Source organism: Prionailurus bengalensis, chromosome A2 (assembly GCF_016509475.1).
Source record: "Prionailurus bengalensis isolate Pbe53 chromosome A2, Fcat_Pben_1.1_paternal_pri, whole genome shotgun sequence".
Taxonomy (NCBI): Eukaryota; Metazoa; Chordata; class Mammalia; order Carnivora; family Felidae; genus Prionailurus; species Prionailurus bengalensis.
Genome location: NC_057348.1, coordinates 26,994,775 through 27,017,796, shown reverse-complemented (window position 1 = coordinate 27,017,796; position 23,022 = coordinate 26,994,775). Strand labels below are relative to the sequence as shown.

Below are 23,022 nucleotides of genomic sequence, written 5' to 3'. Positions count from 1 at the left end.
ATAGTTGGTACTTGTTAAGTTTGTTAAATAGTCCACATTAAGAAACTGTAACAATTTGGGTCATAATTTCTGATTATAGCCAGTTCACCTTCCTAACCAGACTTAAGTAAATGATTAACTAAATAAATAATTCCATGCTACTCTTCATCCTGGATCACGCTATGGAGCTGCCCCTATGAGAAGCAGCTCTGTCACATGTGGACATGTGGATGGTCTGTCCCAGGACTTATCATTTGGATGGTCTGTCCCAGGACTTTCTGTTTAAGGCTTTTGTTTGAAATTACTGTTTTCTTTGCCAGTGGCATCTGGATCCAATGGTGTGTCTTTTGGGATCAGCATCCCTGAAGCCTTGTGTTTGTCTGAGTTTCAGCTGCTCTGGAGAATGAGGTCATCTTTATGAGGTTTCCCCCAGGCCTCCCCCCAACTCCCATTTTGGTATTCTTTCTAAAATAAATGTCATTATGACTTGCTCTGTTTAAAACCCTTCAGTGGCCTTGACCTCACCACTCTACTGAGAATGCTCTTGTCAAGGTCACTAGTGAGTGATCTCTCTATTCCTGAATCCAGTGGCTCATTTCAGCCCTCATCTTGCTTAACATATCAACAGCATTTGATAAAGTTGACACCCTTTTCTTCACTCATCTTCCAGGATGCCCATCCTCCTAGTTCCCTTTCTACTTTACTCGTCTTCCTTTTTAGTTTTCTTTCATGGTTCTTCCTCTTCTCCTCAACCCAGCTTAATGTTGCAGTGCCTGTGGACCTGACCCTTTACCCTCTTTCTGCATTTCCTCCCTTGGTTATCGGTGCTAGTCTCATGGTTTTAAATGCCATCTCTGTCTTACTCCAGCTTACGTTTATTTCCAAATCAGACTTCCCTCTCAAACTCCAGACTTGTAGTTTTAGTTGCTAGTATGACATTTCTCCTTGGACTGCTTAACCCTAGAAATTACTCGTACTGCTGTAGACAGCTACATCTCATTTGTTAGCAACTTGTCTTTTCAGTGGCTCAAAAAAACTTATGTCAGTCCAATTTTTCTTTTCTTCTTTCCTTCCATCAGGAAGATCTTGTTGGTTCTATCTTTAACTTAGTTTTAGAGTCTACTACTTCTTGTCCCCGCCAATCCTACCGTTACTTCATGCTTGGAATGTCTCATGCAGCTGTCTTCTCATTGGTCTCCCTGTATTTTTTTTACTTTCCTCCCTACAGTTTGTTGTCAATTTCACAGCTAGAGCAGTACTTTGAACTATAAGGCTCTCCTCTCCTGAAAATGCCCCATCTCTCTTGGTTAAAAACCAAAGATTGTAGGACCTTGCAGTATTTGGTGCCCTCTTAGCTCTCTGACCTTACCTCCAATTACTCTTTCTGTTGTTAACTCTGCTGCAACCATACAGGTCTCCCTGCTGTTTTCAAACATAGCCTGCTGCCCTGTCACCTTAGCACCTATGCATAAGCTGGTAATCCTCTGCCTAGAGCTTTCTTTTGCCAAATAGCTGCATGGCTCACCCTTTCCCCTCCTGTAGGCCTTTATTAAAACGTCATCTTCTCCAAGCTCCTGGGGGGGCTCAGTCAGTTAAGTGTCCAACTTGGGCTCAGGTCATGATCTCACCATTTGAGTCCGAGCCCCACATTGGGCTCTGTGCTGACAGCTCAGAGCCTGGAGCCTGCTTCAGATTCTGTGTCTCCCTCTCTCTGTGTGCCCCTCCCCCATTCATGTGCACGCGCACGTGTGCGCGCGTGCGCTCTCTCTCTCTCTCAAAAAAAAACATTAAAAAAAAAAAGTCATCTCAGTGAGAGACCCATCTGCCCTGTAATTTATATCCCTTCCACACACTGTTGATCCCTTTTACCTTTCTCTACTTTTTCCCATAGTACTTTCACCATTTAACATGCTGTTTGTTTCTTAGGGTTGTTTTTTTTACCAATTGTTTTTCTCACCATTGCCAAAAAGCAAACACCCCTAGCACAGAAATTCAGTGTGTTTTGTTCACCTACAATAGTGCCCAACACATAGTAGACATTCAATAAATCTGTGTGGGATAAATTAATGAATGGATGAGTGGCTTCCCATTGATTTTGGGATGACCTGTATCCTTTGGATGGCCTTCATGGTCCTGAAAGATTGAGATCCTAGTTATTTGCCAGAATTACCTCCTGCTGCTTTTCCCTTTCTGACTCTCCTACCAGCCCTTTAGGTCTTTCAATCCATCCATTATACCATGGTTTCTTTCATCACATGATGGAGTATTCCCTCTCCCTGTAATATGTGTTCCTTCATCTGCCTTGCCCACTCAACCCCTGCTTATTCTTTTCAGCTGAATTCCAATGTTATTTCTGCCAGAGAACCTTCACTCATCATCCTCTTTCCTCCAACGACCCAGGATTATATGCTTTCATTGCACCCTGATCTTCTTCCTGGAACTAGAATAGAAGTTCCAAGAGAGCAGAGACCGTGGCTGTCTTAGTCACTACAAAAATGTCCACATCGAGTCTGGCATGTAGTAGATGCTTAATAAATCTTTATTGAATGATAGATCTAATTTAATCCATACAGATAATCCTGTGAGGTACAGATCTAATTTATTAACCCAGTTTTACACACGAGAGTGAAAGAGCCCAGAAAGGTTTTCTGATTTGCCCGAGGAATATGGAATGCCCAGTAACAGAGGCATAGCCATTTACCATCTTCTGGGTTGAAGTAGAAGAGTGGACTTTAGCAGGCTGTGCTGGGACTACGCTGGGAACCAGGAAATAGCTTCAGCTGTGACTTAGCAGGACATATGGAAAGGATTACCTTGCGGTGTTCTAGTCCCAAACTCTTGGACGGTAAAACAAACACTCGTGAGGTATGTGTTCGGCATCTGTTACTGGCTGTGAGGGAACAGCTATAAAACCCACTGCTTAAAAAACGAATGGTGTACTGGGGCACCTGGGTGGCTCAGTTGGTTGAGCATCCAACTTCGGCTCAGGTCGTGATCTCGCAGTCTGTGAGTTCAAGCCCTGCATTGGGCTGTATGCTGATGGCTCGGGGCCTGGAGCCTGCTTCTGATTCTGTGTCTCCTTCTCTCTCTGCCCCTCCCCCGCTCATGCTCTGTCTCTCTCTCTCTCTCTCTCTCTCTCTCTCTCTCTCTCTCTGTCAAAAATAAATAAACATTAAAAAAATTTAAAAAATGAATGGTGTTTTACCAGTTAAATGCATTTGAAAATATTCAAAGGAAAAAAGGACCTGAGCCCTTAAAAATAGAGGTAATTAATTTCAGCAGAAAACAGATTAGAAAACTGCAGAAACCTGTGTATTTCAGTAAAAAACTAGATTTTTATGAATTTTTATATACTCGGGCATTTTTGGACTACTAGTAGTTCACATTCAGCATTAGTTAGAGTGATTTTCAATATAAGGTAGACATGAAGAGTCAGTTTAAATTTACTAGGCCACTGGAAAAAAAAATTACTAGGGAGTTTATTTAGCATTTCTGACACACAGGATCAGTGTATGTCAAATGTTATTAAAGTACTTTTTACTTTGTCAGATCATCACCATATGGTGTTGTCATACTTCTTTTAATCTTAGAAGTGAAGCCTTTTGGAAACTAGGGCTTCTATATGTGAGAAAGTAGAATTACAAAGCTTTCTTTTTTTAAGAGCAAGTGTCTTTCAGATCTAAAAATGTTCATAGGAAAATGCCCTATATGTGGAGCTCCTTGTGTTTGAAGAGAACAGTGCTGATTCAGTGAGATGTGGGACACAACTTAGGGACCTTTGTGAAGACTGATTTCATTTATCCAGGTGCTCTCTCAGCTCTACATACAGAGGCCGTTGTGCAATAGAAAAATCAGTGGAAGATGCAAGAGAGAGATTAATTAATGATGGTTTATTCAAGTTGGCCTCGTTTTTGGTGTCTCACATTGGTTTTGTAGTCCAGAACTCAGGTTGCCTCGCTGACTTTTTCCATAAATTTAGTAAAATCCTGTTCCTAGAGAATTTTCAAAGGTCAGAGCCTGTTACTCCCTAATGCCATTGTATTGCTAGTCTATGGATGGCTCTCTGGAGCAGTTTATAAGCTTGACATTATAAGTAAAAGTTATCCTTGAATATCTGATTTAAAAAGTAGTAAGCAGACTTGACCTAATATGTTTGTTTTTTAGAAACTAAATTTCAGGGAAAATGTAGAAACTCTAAGTTGTTCAGGAATGTTGCAAAACAGTTCACTGAAGGAATTTCTAAACAAGAAGGTATATATAGACTATCCAAGCATGTATTGTTGCTTTAAAATACTTAAATTTGTTAATCCTCCTAAGTCAGAATAAATATAAAATAATGTGCATCTTAGACCAGTTGCCTCTTCAAGCATTGCCCTATACTATTAGATTTGTAGGACAGGTTCACAGATAAGTGAAAACATTTCCATTTCCTAACGAAGTCCCACATGAGGAAAAAAGTTCCTAAAAGGGATGTTTTAGGAGGAAGTGATTCTAAAACATCCATTAGGAGCATCGTAATTGAGAGATCAAGCAAAGGTTCAAAACCTAAGAGAAAAGGAATTAAGTGAGTAGGTCTGAAGAGGTAATATAAAATCAATTGGTTTTTCAAACAGTTGTACACTTCAGCTGTCAAAAGTGCCGTAGGGGTTGGCTTTTCTTCATATATTTTTAATTCAGATGAAGCTGGTGATGGAGAATAAAAGCAGTTTGCAGTTTGTGAGCTTTGAATTAATTAAAAGTATGTTAAATTAACAAAAGGTATTATAAATGAAACTACATTCCTCCATCCATCTCACTGTAGACACATTTAAAACCATATGAACTAGATATGGCTCATCAAACCTTCAGTTGTACTTGTCATAATTAGAATTGTTTTTCTTGATCTATTGTTTTTTATTAAATTGTTTAGTACAGTTAAAACTGTCAGTGGATAAAAATAATTGCCACACGCTTTTATGGCTGCCTTGATGGGAATCTGTAGTTTAATTTTATATGTTTCTGTTGAATGCAGTCCTCTGTGTACATTCTCTTGCAACTTAATAAAAATAGTAAATAAAAAATTACTATTTTTTAATTTTTCATAAAAATTTCACCCTACAGATGGGACTTTAAAAGGCAACATTTGTTGTTAGAGTTTCGTTTGATTTTCATCAACTTTTTTGCTTTTATAATGAGGCTGTAACTCCTGGGTAGTGTTATTACAGGTCTGTATTACTGAAACGTTAAAAGCTTCAGATTGTTGAATGTGTGTGGTTGTGTGTGTTTATATGCACATATAAATGGTTGGGACATATTAATGTATATTTTTCCTCTCTCATTCTAGTTGGACTGATCCAGAGGTTTCTTGTACTTCAGATTTACATACCCTTGGGACAAGACTTCTCCACTGAATTGCTGTAAGATATACAGAACTTCTTTCAATGTTTTATGTGTATTAGACATTTGATCAATTGAACCAGTATGGACAGTCATTAATTACAAGTGGCAGTTTTTGCATTAAAGAGCAGTGACTTACCAAGCCGACATGAAGTAATTAAACTAATTTAATCGTATTTCTCAGCTATCTCTATAGTCTGTCATTTCCCAAGGGGAAAAAAGCAAATTTCATCTGTTTAAGAAAATATCAAAGGACTGTGGATTTGACAATAAACAACCTATAACATGAAGAAAAAAATAATTTATAAGTTTGAACTTTTGGTTCAAATGAGGGATAACTTTGTACTCTATGCTATTGAAAACTATGTTTGGATTACAATGGATTGAAATACCTCATTTTATTTTTTTATTTTTTTTTTTTTAAGTATTTCTTTTTTTTTTTTTTTCAACGTTTTTTATTTATTTTTGGGACAGAGAGAGACAGAGCATGAACGGGGGAGGGGCAGAGAGATAGGGAGACACAGAATCGGAAACAGGCTCCAGGCTCCAAGCCATCAGCCCAGAGCCCGACGTGGGGCTCGAACTCACGGACCGCGAGATCGTGACCTGGCTGAAGTCGGACGCTTAACCGACTGTGCCACCCAGGCGCCCCGAAATACCTCATTTTAAAGTTATTTACTTAATGTGGCTCAAGCAGTGGAGCATCTTGATCTTGACTCTTGATTTTGGCTTAGGTCATGATCTTTTGGTTTGTGAGTTTGAGCCCCACGTTTGGCTCTGCACTGATAGTTCGGACCCTGCTTGGGATTCTCTCTCTCTCTCCCCTTCTCTCTCTGCCCCTCCTGCATGTGCACACATGCGCTCTCTGTCTCTCTCTCAAAATAAATACATAAACTTAAACAAAAGTAGTTATTTAGTCTAGAAATATTGGCCCTCAGTGTTGATATATGAATGGCTTGGAATATATTTTATTTTATTATTTTTAAAAAATGTTTTGTTTATTTTTGAGAGAAAGAGAGAGAGATAGAGAGCTGGGGAGGGGTAGAGAGGGGTTGGGGAGGGAGTCCCAAGCAGGTTCCATGCTGTCAGTGCAGTGCCCAACATGGGGCTTGATCTCAGGAACCGTGAGAGCATGACCTGATCCAAAATCAAGAGTCAGGTGTTTAACCGACTGAGCTACCCGTGCTCTGGAATATATTTGTTTTAAATAGCCTTGCTATGAACAGATTGTTTTAGGAAAAATGAGAATAAACAACTTTAATTCACTTGAGCTGTCTGTGGTCTGAGATGATTGTGAGAATGGAAATAATGCATTGATTTATGTACTCATATAGCATGGAATATTCCTTACAATTTCACTAACAAATTTGCACATTTGTTAAAACTTTAGACTTAAGGTATGGTATTTTCTCATTTCTCTTTGTAATTAATAGCTGTCCAGTACCTAAGTTTAGTCTTTTATTTTCCCTGCTGGAATAAATAACTTTTCCTACTAATGAAGGTAATTTTGTACTAGTTATATTGGTGCAAGCGCAGAGGAAAGAAGAGCTTTCTTAATAAAATGAGAATAACATAAATTTCAGGTTATTCTTTTCTCTTTGTTTATGCAAAGTACATTATTAGTGATTTGTGCATATGTTGGAAAAATATGAATTTTAGGTAATAATATACAGTCTTGTTTTCTTGAAAGACAAAGGACAGATGGAACAATTTTTTGCCTTCGTTTTATTCAACTTTAAACCTCAGTAAATATCTAAGATTTTCTATTGTCCTCTGCCATGATTACCATAATTCTTTAAAATAGTTCTTATAGTAACAGGACCAAAAAATTATTTGATGCTCTTATGTATCTTTCCCTGGTTCTGCAGAAAAAGCATTTTCAAGACTCTCTAAAGGCATTCTAAAGGTACAGAGTACCATATAAAGCTTTATTTCCAGTGTAAGGGAAAGTGGTTTCCTACCAAATGGAAGGAGGCAAACTATATTTTATTTTTAAGCTTATTAAGTTTCTTATATAGAAATCCAGTGCAGTGCCTTTTTTTCTTCTGATCTCTACCACCGGTGCTTTTAGATTCTTAGGAAGCAGCAGTGGAGGCACTGGTGTTTGGTCTTCTGATCAAAGCTGTGTGAGACTCTTGGCTTGACCTTGGAGCAGAATCTTCTGCTGATGAGCATTCTTTTTCTATGCGAAATTAAGCTTTATTTGTGTCCTCAAATACTTGAGCTTATCACCCTAGCCTAGGCAATATACTGTTTTAGGCCTAGGCAATACACTGTTTTAACTTAGTTGATAATAACTAAAGCTTCAATTATTGAGAAATTGACAAGTATGTTAGGTTTAACTTAAGTCACAGCAAGAGAGCAGCTGATGTGAATAGCCTATCACTTTGTTACCCTGTTATTTTTTTTTCAAAATTTTTTTAATGTTTATTTTTGAGATACAGAGAGAGCACAGGTGGGGTGGGGCAGATACTGAAGCAGGTTCCAGGCTCTGAGCTGTCAGCACAGGACCTGACACGGGGCTCAAACTCACGAACCGTGAATTACATGAGCCGAAGTCAGACACCCAACTGACCGAGCCACCCTGGTGCCTCTGTTACCCTATTATTAATGAATGCTCTCAGCTGATGTAAGGGTAGGGAAACATTTGGTGGAATTAATTATTAGACTCTGAGTTCATTTGACTGTAGTCATAGATTGTTTTGTTCTCATACCCACATGGACAAACAAGTATTTGGATTTTTCAAATGGCTTTAGTTTTTTGGGTTTTTTTTTTTTTAAGTTTATTTTTGAGAGAGAAGCATGCATGCATGCTCACGCATGGAAGAGGGGCATAGAGAGAGGCAGGTGGAGGATCTGAAGCAGGCTCTGCACTGATAGCAGAGAGCCTGATGTGGGGCTTGAACTCATGAACTGTGAGATCATGTCCTGAGCCGACACTTAACTGACTGAGTCACCCAGGCGCCCTTGAAATGGCTTTAGTTATAGTTTTAGCAAAATAAATGTCTTATGGACAAAGGTCAAAATTATCAAATAATATGGGGAAGACATTCTGTGTCCTGACCTTGTGAATTTATCAGATAATAAGGAAATGTATTAACTCTGCATTTGAATTTGTTGCTAATAGATAATCAAAATATTTTGCCATTTTAGGAAGTAATGACAGAGACCATATTTTTACAAGAAAGAAGGTAGAATAACGAGTTGAGATTGTCTTTGTAACTACAGCATTTTTTTTTCTTAAATGAAAGGACTTTTTTCAGCGCCCTTCGTGTTTTACGGTGTTTCTAGCAGCATAGCTCCAGGCTATTTTAAATAATACATTTCTCTAACAAGCTTGGAAAGCCATATAGCAGAAAGATATCTGGCTTCTGAAATTTTCCGTTGTCAGAATGGGAGAGGCATTTTGTTTCACAAAGACACGTTTACACATCAAGAGGTTTTTGTAAGTGGAGTCTTGCCAGCTGGATTATGAATGCAATCATCATTTCTTCCGCATCTTCCCATGTCTCTCACGTCCACTAGATGATTGTACTGCTCAGGGGGAGGTCACGCATCTGTGGGATAGTGGATGCCTTAGAACCACCAGCGGCTCTGCTTGAGGAACCACTCATTCAGTCAGTCCACACGTCACCGAATTCCTATTCCTGTCATGCAGTGTGTTTTGCATGGAGTGGTGGGGTTTGGAGGGGGGGGCGGTATACATCAAACCTGTACACTTTCCAACTCTCGCTTCTACCCTCCTAGTCCCAAACTGCCATCACGCCACCCCTCATCTGCTGTTGAGCATTCCAGTGGGTATACCAGATTCTTCTCCTGTCTTTTTTCATTTTAATCTCCACATTGCAGCTAGAGTGTGCTTTCTACTTTTGGGATGAGCACTGGGTGTTGTATGGAAACCAATTTGACAATAAATTTCATATATTGAAAAAAAAAATAGAGTGTACTTTCTAAAAACCACCCGGAATTCCCATTGTACTGAGAATCAACTCTCAAGTTCTTGATAGTCCTGTGTGCTCTGGTCTCTCACCTTTCCCTTCTCATCTCGTCCCTGTCTGTCCTGCGCTCACATTTGTCCACCAGACTGGCTCATTTCCAGCCATACTGGCTTTGCCAGATGAAGTCTTTTCTTGGGCTTCTACACACAAGGGGTTCATATCCCCATTTCTTCGCCTTGCTGACTCCTTGTCAGTCTTCTCATCTCAGTTTATGTGCCCCTTCTTCAGAAAGGTCTTCTTGGATTTCACCCCACTAAATGAATTTCATCTTTTCTGCTCTTTTCTGGCACCCCATTCTTTTCCTTCTTTATAACTATACCAGTTTGTAATTCTGTACTTACTTGATTATCTGTCTTTTGGGGTAGATTTTGAGTTCCATGAGGACAGGGACCCTGTGTGTTCTACTCATCAGGATATGCCAGGACCTAACAATGCCTGGCACAAAAGCTCTGAAAGGTGGATGAGTGGGCACTGGGGACAAATGGATTGAAATGAATGAACAGGACCCAGTCTCTGTCCTCACAGAGTTTATTCTGAGGGCGAGAGATCAGTTAAAAGGCAATTGAAATACACCTTGATAAATGTTATGATGACATAACAGCGAGACCTGTAGGTAACATGTGAAGTATTAGGTAGAAGTAAGAGCGTAGGCTTGGACCTGGACAGATCCAGTCCTGTTTTATCTCTGTGTGACTTTGGGCAAATTACTTAACTCTCCTCACCCATGGGGTGAGAGTAATAATACCTACTACACTGGTGTGTCGTAAGAATTAAATGAGAAAATTAACATAAAATAACAATGGCTTACATTTATTAAGTACTTGCTATATACCAGACATTGTCCAAACACTTTGTTTTAGCTGAAAGAATCCTCAGAACGAGCCTCTGTTATTGCCTCTGTTTTGAGGAAAGTGAAGTCCAGGATGGTTCATGAATTTGCCATAGGTCATAGACCTACTAACTCTTAGAGCTAGAATTCACACTTGGAGTTTAAATGTGGAATGTGTTTAAATATGTGCCCTGCACCACTATGCCATGCTGCCATACTTGAAAATACCATTATTTTTCTATCTAACTATACATGCATACATATGTAGTAGGGATATTTTATTTGAATCCTATATGAGACGAAAGGGGTAAGACTTCTACACCTTCTTTAGGGGCTTCCCGTAATACAGTGTTAGCATTAGAGTTTGGGGAAGGAAAAGTCTGCCGTTCTGAGAGGATCCTGTTTCTTCAGAGCTGCATAACCTGACCAGAGTTATCTAAGCATATTACATTTTGGGTATAGAGCAAAGGGAGTGTTTACTAACGCATAGTGTATTTAGCAATAAAATAACGGAATTCTCTCTTCTCTCTTGGTGTCAACCCACAAAATAAAATTCCCTCCCTTTTTAAAAATAAACTCTTCATTTTGACTTGCATATTTCTTAGCATTAGTTGCGGTTTTCATTTCCAAAGTATTTTACTGCATCTCTAGCTCACTATTTGACCTGAAGTTAAATGATTTAATAAACAGCAGATTTTTAAGAATTCTTTCCTTTTGTGATCTCTTCCGTACATGGCAGTGGGAAGCCAGTGGTTCCCCTGTGTGGGTTGTTAGGTGTTTCAGAACCTGGGGGCAGACATCTGGTATGCTAGAGGAACACTATGAACCTGAGCTCTTGGAAGAGAACCAACTGCATCTTGAAATAGAAATCCATTTTGCTATATTTGATGCTGCCAATCACACTAAATGATTTTGGAATATTACATTTTTTGACAGGAATTGCATTCATTATACTGAATAGTGTTGAGATGCATTAATTCCTTTCTCCTGATTTTGTCATTATCTCGATGAATTCTGAGAGACATTTTATATTGTTAATGCCTCTAGTGAACTGACATTATTTTTCTCATTTTCACTCATCTCAACCAGGGCTTTTTCAGGATGTGGGATGAAAACACTATGAAGCTGGTGGTGGGTATCATGTGCTCTTTGGAGGCTGGGATGCTTAGCCTGTATAGGTCCTGGGAAATATTGCCAGAAGGGTTCACATTTTGAGCCTTTGACTATTTGGAGTACTACTTTCATGTGGAATCTCACAAGGTAAATTCTTAAAAAAGAGAGACTTCTGAAAGGGCCCCTAGTCCTTTCAAATTTCAGCTGATTTGTTGTGATCTCCACATTGCAATATTCTGAATTTGAAACTCTATCTGAATAGAATTTAATGATTTTAACCTAGAATTTGATCTAGGATTTGTGATGCTCATTCCAGAATTCTTCTTTTATCTTTTTGCTCTATCCCCTCGTTATATGCCTTTGGGTCAGGCTCTTAAATTCCATCTCAGTTTGCTCTTCAGTGTATGGTAATGTAAACTTCTTAATTTTATTGTAATTGTCAGAGTTAATCGGAGATTTTGGGGCTTTTTCTAAGAAATTTTAGGAGGTTTAGGTCCATGTGGATCTTAAAGCTTTCCATTTCTGTAAAAATGGAAAACTGAAACATACCCATCCTACAAAACAAAGCTTTAGCCTTAAGGTAATTTTATGAAAGTTTCCCCTACATCACCTTTCCTATTTTGTTGCTAGTGAGCCAGACAAAGAGGTCAGAAAAGAAGTTTGATAGAAGTTTCAGGTCCTTCGACTCTATTGAATTTTGCTCCTAATGCCTCTTCTTCAGGAGCATTGGAGACAGTAGACTCCTTTGAAACTGTATACCAAGTAAAAGGAATATGGCTTCACAGCTGCAGACCTGTTCTTTTCACACGTTATTAGTCTTCTTCAGACACTTTAAAGCCACCAGAGTCGAAAGAACAGCTAAATTTCATGTCTTTACATCAAAATGACATTGGTGAGAGCTTTTGAGATTGTGTCCATTTAACCAAGCACAACTCTTCTCATGGAAAATTTACTTTATGTTTTTGGTCATTTTGGCACCTTCCTTTAAAGAAAATAGTGGTTGCTGTGTAGCTTTTAAGTTATTTGTAAAAATGATGTTATCCAAGGACCACGTATTGTATTATCCAATAAAATCCTTTATATCACTTAGTGAATACATGTCTAAACTGTGTGTTTAGAACCAGGCAAAAATGGCCAGGAGTTGCCCTTTTTTAAACTAGAAATATGGTGTACTAAAGTGGTCATGACATTGCGAGTTTGATTAACATTTTGAATGTATCTCATGGCTAATTCTGACTTCTATTTTTTTCTTTTTAAAATCATCAGTATTTAAATCTCATTATTTTAATTATGTCCAATTAAATGTGCTTGCATAATCAGTATATTTTGTTACATGCATTCGTAAAGAGAGCACTTTAAGATGTTTTGCATACTGACTTTCATAATATGTTAAATTTGCATGCTTTAAAATAGGTTTTGTGTAGAAGTTTTAGGTAACACGTGGCAGGTGTATAAATCAGATACTCTATTCTTTATCTCTTAAATGTCTTTTGAGAAATCTTTTCTTTCTGGTTCTTAGTTCAGTTCATTTTACTTCTCTAAATTATCTTGGCAGTACTCTTTAGCTAACCTAGATATATGCTGAAAGCTAAAACACAATACTAGCAAAGGAAAAATTGCATGTATGGAAATATTTGGAAGTGTCCTTAGTCTGTAAAATCATAATAAGAGGCCATGCATTTGTTAAAGCACTGTGCAGATAAATTATTGCCCCAAACACCATCAGGGCATAAGTCAGAGTCCTGTCATGAGTTGTCTTGCAGGTTTGGGAGTCACTGGCCTTGCCGTGTGTTAGCTTGAAGACCCTGGGCAAGTTGCTGAGTCCTCTGTGTGTCACAGCCTCATCTGTACAATGGGGATGATATTTATACCTATTTATTGAGTAATTATGAGGATTGAGTTGGATAATGTCAAACAGTAACTGCATAATTTACAATTTTTTATGTCTCAAAATAAGAGTGCAGGGATATTTAATTTTTAGATTGTCTTTCTAAAACATTTTGAGACAAGTTGGGCATGTCTGTTTTCCCTGTGAAATCTTCATGGTACTCATCCCTGAAGAGAAATGGAAAAGTAGCTTTTCTTTGATCGAAGTCTGCTTGACTAGTGACTCATGCCAGTTCTCTATCTGGAAGAAAGTGATCAGCATAAACATGAGAAGACGTGACTCCCATCCATTGAGTATGGGTGTTAGCAATTTACTTAGAAGACAACTGTAGGAACTCCCAGCTTCAGAGTGTTGGTTTGAAGGGACTTACAGGTGACCGGGCCAAGCGTGGAATCACAGATAGAGAAGAAGGTTCATCTGTGAAGAAACAGGCCCTGGGAAAAACAAAGCATATAAATTTCCAGCACTTAAGGTATAGGAGTTAGGCCTTTGCTATTTACCAGTGCCTGTGTTCTCCTTCACTAGCAGGGATGATTAAAGACTACTCATAGCAAATCACATATCTTCCAGATGCTCTTCCTTCTTTGATATGGCAGAGTTGGAAAGATCGATTTCTTCAATGTCATTGATACATAGCTTACTTTTTATTGTCAGGAGAAATAATTCATCTAGTTTGTTTCTCCTTCCCTATCACTGCATTTTATTTTTAGTCTGGCACTTAGTAATTTCAGTTATTCAAAATAAAATCATCTTAAACATCTACAAAATACAATATAATATGTATGTTATGGGACTTATATGGTCCCTATTATAAAACTTATAATAATTAAGGAATTTTTTATTAATGGAGCATTCTAGAACTTCTTAATGTGGAAGCAAAATTCCTTGTTAGCAATTAAAATATGTCATGAAACTTTATGAAGTCATTTGGCTTTGATTAAGCCGTCCAGTAATAAATACAAGGAGAAACCTTCAATGGGGAGGGCTGGTATCTCTAGAATTCCTGATTTTTGTAATTTTCCCCCCATAAATTGTAGAATTTCTTACCTGGATGCACAAATACTTTAGCATCTTTATTTGGATTCACAGAAATAACTTTGATGGAATGAAATATGTATAATAAATCATGAATGTATCTTACAATAGCACTTATACATAAATCTATTATAGCGTTTATCACATAATGGTCTTATTATTTATGTATCTCTGCAACCAACTCCATACCCTAACTAGACCATGAGATTTTCAGGGGCTAGTGTATTTGGATCCCAATGGAGCTATCTTTGAACTTCGAATTTCTTTCTTTTTTTTTTTAAGTTTATTTATTTTGAGAGATACAGAACGCATGCATGGGGTTGGGGGGAGAGGTAGAGAGAGGGAGAGACAGAATTCCAGGCAGGCTCCGTGCTGTCAGCACAGAGCCTGATGTGGGGCTCAACTCACGAACTGTGAGATCATGACCTGAGCCAAGATCAAGAGTCAGATGCTTAACCAACTGAACCACCTAGGTACCCCTCTTTCTTTTTTTCTTTAAGTTTTATGTATTTATTCTCTACCCCCCATCTGGGGCTCGAGCTCATGAACCCGAGATCAAGAGTTGTATGCTTCCTCCGACTGAGCCAGCCAGGAGCCCTGAACTTTGAATTTCTAAGTCCTATTCTCTCTTTTTTCCAATCTTACATACATTTTGGGTTGATAATGTTTATATGTTTTATACGAACAGAGGATGCCATTTCTCCCTCAAAAGATTGAAATCCACTGATAACGTGGTTCGACCTTCTCTTTAAAATTGAGTAGTACTGCATAGTTAAAGTAAGCTGACATTGCAAATTGCAATTACATTAAAGTCCTCTGTTGCTGGGAACTCCTAACATTTGCTTTTACTTTTTTAATGATCAACATTTGAACTTTAAGTTTTAACCTTTGGTCATAGACAGCCTAGATCCATGACCATCAAATTTGCCATAGCCCAAGCTTCTTCATCCAAAGGCCCTACAGAGTTGGTGGTCACTGGGCACCCATGGTCTTTTTGGATCTGACCTGATGCCCCTCTCCCTCCATGACTCGCTCCACTCCCTTCCCCTTGCCGTAGACACCCTGGTTGCTGAACACCAAACATGCTCTTATGCCTTTGGCTTAAGTTTCCATCCAACCTAATCCTGTCTCTTCACCTTTGAAACCCTAGGTGAAGGCCAAACTCAAATATGTATTCTCCATGAATCCTCTCCGAGTTCTCTGGTTGCAGTCAGTCTCTCCATTCTCAGTGTTCTCATACTTGTGTATATGATTACTTTGAGGATAAGGACAACTTATTCATCACTGTGGTCACTCACAGCACTTAGAAGAATTCTCTGTGCATGGTGAGTCCTCAGTAATTCTAGTTTATATTGTATTATGCTGAAATGTGTTAATATACTGTCAAAGTGGTTCTTAGATTAGAAAAAGATAGAAAAAGAAATAAGAATTAGAGTGAGAAGGAGGTGAATGGGATTAAGAAAGTGTCCAGCTTTCCTCTTCTCAGTCCTTAATGCCTGGAAAACTACTAACTGAGCCTTAATTTAACCTTTTATTTGCCCTGCCAAGTATAAAGTACATTTCTTCTAGCTACACCTCTGCTGGCAGGATAGTAACTATTTTGAAGAATGAAGAGAGTCAGGAGAACTTACGTAAGAAGAAATAAGTACCCTTGAGTTTTCTCAAAATGGTTATGTGGGTAGGAGTATATGTAAGTAAATGTTCTCAAGGCTGGATTAAAGCTAAGGAGCATCACATTTGGCTTTTTGATAAAAATTCTGATTGTAAGCCCATAATAGAACTCCAAGAGAACTTTAATTAAAACCAAGTAGTCAGCACTTTTTTATTAGAACACATTAGTGATCTTACATTTTATATCTTTTTCATATTTTAAAAGCTATTATAATAAATTGAAACAATGACAGTGATATGAAATCCTCAGGATAGTTGGAGGTTGGTTACATTTGTTAGCAGTAAATAGGTACAGCTGTTCTGTTTGCTATACATAGGTATTACCATCCGCTTTGTTCTGAGGTTAAGTGCCATTGATTTACAACTTGGAAAATAAATTATTTAAAACATATGTGATTACTGCTATACCATAAACATAGTGATTTGTAATAAAATGTACACATTTACTATATTTTATAAATTGATGTGTTAGCATAAACTTTTAAAACATTTTAGAAGTTAAGTTCTCTCTTATTGTAGGGGATCTATAAATCATATCTAACCCCTATGTTTTACAGAAAAAACCCTGAGACTCAGAAAAGGGATGTGACATTTTTCAAGACACAAAGTTTCTTAGAGGCAAAGCCAACACTAAATCCAAAACTCCTGACTCTCTAGCATCTTTGCTTGACATCTTTGCTGCTTTTTAGTGCTTGAGTTGGAAAAAGGGAAAGATGTAGTATGATTTTATAATCATGGTTTTTGACACTTTGAGAGTGAAGTTACTTGCGCAAGTACTTTGCACTACCAGTTGTGGAAAGTTAATTCTGTTACCGTAATCTGGATTTCTGTTCCTCCCCAATCCCTGTCCTCTAAAAGCAACCAGAAATAATTAATTCTGTGTTTGGGTCAGGATTAGCAAAATTCAAAAAAAAAAAAAAAAAACCTACTTTTAAGGATTGTTTGGTTGTTAAGGACATTAATCAATTTAAATTATGTCTGGTAGAAGGATAAGTATTAGAACATGGAGAGCTTATAAGAACCCAAATGTACAACTTTATACAGGCCTCTTAGGAGGTAATGGTTGTCATTAATTTCTCTCTCTTTCCCTCTCTCTTTGTCTCTCAGCTACTCTCTCATTTCTTATCCTGTGAGTCTTCTCTGTTCTGTTTCATCTCACAGACCACCTTCCTCTGTTTGTCATTGTGAATGTGGGCAAATATGGCTACCAGTAAGTCCCTCTGTGACCCTACAACTCCAATACCCATCACTGTCTGACCAGGTTCAGTAGGTGTATCTTACAATGCATAGATCTGAAAGAATAATCAGGATCAGTTATTGGCCAATCATTGGCCTTAAGCCAGCCGTCTTTGGTTGCAGCTTCAGAAAACAGATATCCTGAGAAGATGGTATGGGCAGGGCAGGCAGATGGGCTGATAGACCCACTTGTACTCTCTTCTGAGTCTAAACATTTTTCAGTTACCTCAGAACCTCTTTCTTTCTCAGTTAGCTGCCCATGAGCTCTACAGATATTCCTGAGCCCCTCTAGTGGGTGGTATTTAGGGGTACATAGTAGCCACAATTTTTTATTGGAGTGAGATCTACTTTTTTTAAAAAATATGCTTATTTTTTGAGACAGAGAGAGCAAGCTGGGGAGGGGCAGAGAGAGAAGGAGAGAGAAATCCCAAGCAGGCTCCATGATGTGAGCGCAGACCCCACACAAGGCTCAAACTCGTGAACTGTGAGATCATGACCTGAGCCAAAACCAAGAGTCAGGCACTTAACTGACTGAGCAACCCAGTTGCCACTTAGAGTGAGATCTACTTTGATGATCTACTTTGATGTCCTGTCCTATGTCATGTACTTCATGTATGTGGAATCCTGTATAAAATGTCTTAGTTAATCAGGGTAGGCTCTGCTTTGTGCACTCACTCAAGGACTAAGCACCATTTTTTTAGTGCTTCTTTAGCTGATTAATAGCACTGAGTAGATTGGTTAGGTTTGTTGAACATCTACAGTATGTTAGGCTCATTTCATACTGTATTTGCAAAGTTTGCTAAGGTGCCTTACAACAGGTTTTTTATATATATTTCTGTCTCACATGACCTGAGAGCTGCAGGTGAGCTGTAGCTATGCTTTAGCTCTAGGTCAACTACATATCTAGGCTGTGTCTTCTCATTCTAGAACCTGCACTGAACAAACAGCCCCTATGTGGGACATGCTCTTCATGAGGCAAGGGCAGAAGAGCAAGAGTCTGAGCAAAACCACACAAATGAATTTAAAGCTTCTCAGATATGTGTGGGACATGTTACTTATATTTATATCCATTGGCCGACTGAAGTCATACAGCCAAGCTTAAAGTCAGTGGGTTGAAGGGGCGCCTGGGTGGCGCAGTCGGTTAAGCGTCCGACTTCAGCCAGGTCACGATCTCGCGGTCTGTGAGTTCGAGCCCCACGTCAGGCTCTGGGCTGATGGCTCAGAGCCTGGAGCCTGTTTCCGATTCTGTGTCTCCCTCTCTCTCTGCCCCTCCCCCGTTCATGCTCTGTCTCTCTCTGTCCCAAAAATAAATAAACGTTGAAAAAAAAAAAAAAGTCAGTGGGTTGGGGATATATAAACATCTTACATAAAAGAGTGATAGTAAGTAGTTGTGAACACTGATAATATACACAAACACATATATGTATTGTCCCATCCAGTTATCATAACACTCTTAAATACGGATATCCTCACCATTATACAATGTACTAATTTAACAATTATCTATTTAGCACCTACTGTGTCCTAGACACTATGCTTTTCAGTTAATAAAGGTCAACGGGAGACCATCACTATACCATCCTTTATATTTTAACAATATGGATTTATTTTATTTAAAATGTTGTGACTTTTGTATGTACTCCTATTTGTTGTGAAACTGTTTTTTTTTTACACTTTTTGGTCACAGGACCCCTTTACACACTTAAAAATTATTGAAGACTCCAAAGAGTTTTCATTTATGTGGGTTATATTTGTCTGTATTTACTGTATTAGAAATTAAAAGTAAATTTGAAAGATATATATTATTTAGAAATAATAACCCTATTACATGTTAGCATAAGTAACTCTGAATAACCAACATAGAATATCTGTATTTTCTAAAGCAAACAAGAAAAGGAACACAGAGTGGCATTGTTTTATACTTCGGTAAATCTCTTTAATGTCTGGCTAACTAGAAGACAGGTGTATTCTCATACCTGATTCTGTATTCAGTCTCTTATGGGATAATATGTCATTTCACTTCTGGCAAACTCCATTGTGTACTCATAAGAGAATGAAAAGGACAAAGAATGTCTTAGTATTGTTCCAAAAATAGTTTTGATATCACAGAGCCCCTGAAAGGGTCTTGGAGACTGGGATCCCCAAACTGCTCTTTGAGAACCAAGAGTCCCTTAAACACACTTTGAGAACTGCTCTTCTAAAGTATATTCTGAAAGCAAGCACATGATATCCTCAGTGCATTTTCCTGGAGCATTGCCTTTCTATTAATCTATTTTATAACTCAAGTGACTTTATTAGTCAGGTAGGCTAACTGCTATAACAGATAACTCACTAATCTCAGTAATGTAACACATTAGTTTGTTTTCTGTTCTTGCTGTAATTCAGTTCAGGCCAGGTAGGGGCTCTGATCACACACAATCATTGAGGGACCTACACTCCTTCCATCTTCCATCTAGGACCTTGGAGTCCTCTACTGGATCTTCTGTATCTGGATAGCAGGTACAGAAGAGAGAGTTTAGAGAATCACATGGGGAGATATTTGAGGTCACATTCCTCTGGCCAGAACTCCTATACCACCCATAACAGCATTGGAAGCTGGGAAGTAGGATCTGGCTCTGTGCCCAGAAGAAGAGGAAACAACAGGTTTTGGCCAAGACATACCATCCTTTACCAGCTGAGTTTCTAATAAATAAGTTAAAAGAAAATTATGATTTACTGTCAGCTCTTTTGACCTTATGAAACTTAAGTGATACACAGTGCAAAGCAATAGTACCTCATGCTTTGAGAAAAATTGTAGGGACATGCAGTCGAAAATAATTTTTAAATATTTTGGGGCGCCTGGGTGGTTCATTCAGTTGAGCGACTGACTTCGGCTCAGGTCATGATCTCATGGTTTGTGAGTTCGAGCCCCACGTCGGGCTCTGCACTGATAGCCCATTTTGGATTCTCTTGTCTCCCTCTCTCTCTACCCCTCCCCTGCTCACAGTCTGTCTCTCTTTCCTTCAAAAATAAACATTAAAAAAAAAAACCCTTTAAAATAATTTTTAAATATTTTAAACTTTTATTTTGAAATAATTAATTGCAAACATAGTACAAAGAACTACTTTTATCCAAATTCACCAATTAACATTTTACCACATTTGCTTTTACTTTCACTGTGTATACGCACGTGTGTGTGTGTGTGTGTGTGTGTGTGTGTGTACATACACATTTTCCCTAAACTATCTGGGAGTGAATTGCAGACCTTCTACTCCTTTACTAAATACTTGAGTGTGTACCTACTAATAACAAAGACATTCACTTACACAACCACAGTATAATTTTCAAAATCAGGGTATTCAGCATTGATGCAGTATTGTTACTCATGGTACAGACCTACTGTCCTTTGTAGCAATTATGTTTTTAGTCTAGGATTATTCATTTCATTTAGTTTTCTTTGTCTTCAGTCTCCATCAATTTGGAATGGTTCCTCAGCTCTTCTGTGTCTTTCACATCAATGACTTTTCTGAAAAGTTCAGGCTACTTATTTTGTAGAATGCCCTTTCATCATGTTTTTCTGATGTTTTCCTTATTAGATTCAAGTTCTACATTTTTGACTTTAGAAATACTATGAAAGAGGTGTTGTATCCTTCTCAGTGCATTTTACCAAGAGGCATATGATGTTGGTTCATTCCATTTTAGGTGGTGGTAACTTTGATCCCTTGGTTAAAGTGATGTCTTCTAGGTTTCCTCGTGGTTAAGTTACTACTTTTCTCTTTAAATTATTAAGTCATTTATGGGGATATACCATGATAGTGTGTAAATATCTTGGTCCTCATCAAGGTTTCCTTTACTAGTTTAGCATGATGATTCTTGCCTGAATCAGTTATTATTTATAATGGTTACAAAACAAAGTGAATTTTTAAGTTATTTTCCAGTTACACATATAAGAAACAAGTGTGGTAGACAGTTGTTGGCTCTCTGCCTAGCATACTTTGCCACATTTTTCTCTTCCTAAAATTTTCTGTGTTTTGTTTGGATATCTCCCCCTGCCTAATGGCAGTCTTTGTATTTCTAGTAAAAGTGATGACAACATAGCCAGCCCCTGGTGTGGACTTTGATTGATAGGTCAGTTAGTACGTTCCATCCACTTAGCCACATTTATTCTTAGGAGTGGGAGTCTGACCTACTCTAGCCCAATCAGAGTGAACTTTAGGGCTCTTGTTTAGGTTGCTGGACTGGAGCATCATTTGCATCTGGCAACTGTCATGTGACCATGAGTATAAAGCTGACTCAGGTGGCAGAGGAGAGAAGGAGAAAGAAATTGGGTCACTGATGACTGTTTTGAGCTGTTAAGTCAGTCACCCCTAAAGCCTGTCCTACTTCTGTGGTTTCCAATTATGTGAGCTAATAAATTTCATTTATTAAGTGAGCTAGCTTGAATTGGGTTTTCTGTTAACTTTTGACATAGAGTCCTAACTGATATTCTCAGTAACAAACAGAAATAACTGTTTTACCTGATATTTTAAAGATGGTAAGGAGGATGTGTGCATAAAACTTTTCCAACACAGAAAGAAATGGGCATGAGGGTTTGTTTGTTTGTTTCCTCACCAGCGTTGTGGTAGCACCCTGGCACAGGCTACTAACAAAGGTTAAAATACCAGAATCAGCAAGGTATGTCCAATGTGTTAAAGGGTCATGAGCTCCATAGTTTCGGAGAGAGGCTAGATTCGTTTGACTTATTTCGGTTAACCAAACCAGCTTCAGTGAATTAAAGCACAGTAGGGGCATCAAACGCAGGCATGTTGGAGTGTCACAGAAGCCCAAGGACACTGATGCAGCTGGGTGTGGAAGCCAGCATTAGAAAGCCTTAAGTACTCCCTCTCACTCCTCCGTCTCAGCTGTTCTGTGTTTCTGCTTCGTTTCCAGTCCTACCAGGCAATTTCAAAATACCTAGAGAGTGAATATGATTGTGTTAGTTGGGGTCAGGCATTCACTTCTGTTCAGTTCAGTTGTGCTCATTGGTATAAATATGATTTCAGAAGACCTAGCCCTGAGGGTATGGAGATTTCAGGGAGGGAGTCAGAGACTCCAGAGTTGGCTACTAGAGAAACATTTATAAATGCCACAGCCAGTTGAAGTCATAATTGTAAGCAGGAATAATTGATCTGTGATGCCTTTCTTCCCTCTCAGGACTTCTGCCCCTCATTATTAGCCTGTATTTCTCTCATTTGAATTCTTCCTAAGATGCTCGTTAATAAGATCTTAAGGTGTGGGTTGTAATCATTTCCAGGATATGTTTTATTTTACTAAGTTCATGTTTTACACCAGCAGCATCAGCAGCCTGGGAATTTGGACTGCAAATTCTTAGGCTCCACTCCTGAAGTACTGAGGAAGAAACCAGCAATCTGTGTTTTAACAAGTCCTCTAGGTGATGCTTGATGCCCTTGATGTCTGAAAACCACCACCGTGGGGAATTCTGGAAACCCATGAGGTGGCCGGAACCTGGGCTCTGTCGTCTTGCCAGCATCTGTTCCCTGGTTCTGCTTGACTATCAGAAATATAGCCAAATTTTCCTCACCCATTGGCTCAAAAGAGAACCCTAAGCTCTGGCCACTAAAGAGGAAAAGAGACTTGAGCTGCAGAAAGGTTCTGTCTTCAACTCTAGAGTCTGTCTCTTCAGTTTAGACCCAAGGGCCCACCCATGCATCTAGCATTTCTGGGCCTTTTTCTGCCTGTGTGTGCAGAAGTCTGAAAGCCCCTGTTCTTTCTCCACATCCCTGCTCTTTCTATGACTCCCTCCCTTCTCCTCTTTTCTTCTTTTCTCTCTTACCCTCATTTTTTCTTTCTCTTCTACATCCTTCTTTCTCTTTGCCTTCTCTTTCTTTCCTTTGCATTCTCTTTCCTCTCCACCTTTT

General features: G+C 38.6%; 1 protein-coding gene across 5 annotated transcripts in view; it reads left to right on the top strand.

Moving 5' to 3' along the window:
- CFAP20DC (CFAP20 domain containing) overlaps positions 1 to 23,022 on the top strand; it is a 239,001-nt gene that overhangs the window by 7,851 nt on the left and 208,128 nt on the right. For all 5 annotated transcript variants that reach the window (XM_043587804.1, XM_043587807.1, XM_043587805.1 and 2 more), the window contains exon 4: positions 5,303 to 5,375. In XM_043587804.1, coding sequence (XP_043443739.1) covers positions 5,303 to 5,375 — 73 coding nt within the window. The remainder of the gene's footprint in view (positions 1 to 5,302; positions 5,376 to 23,022) is intronic.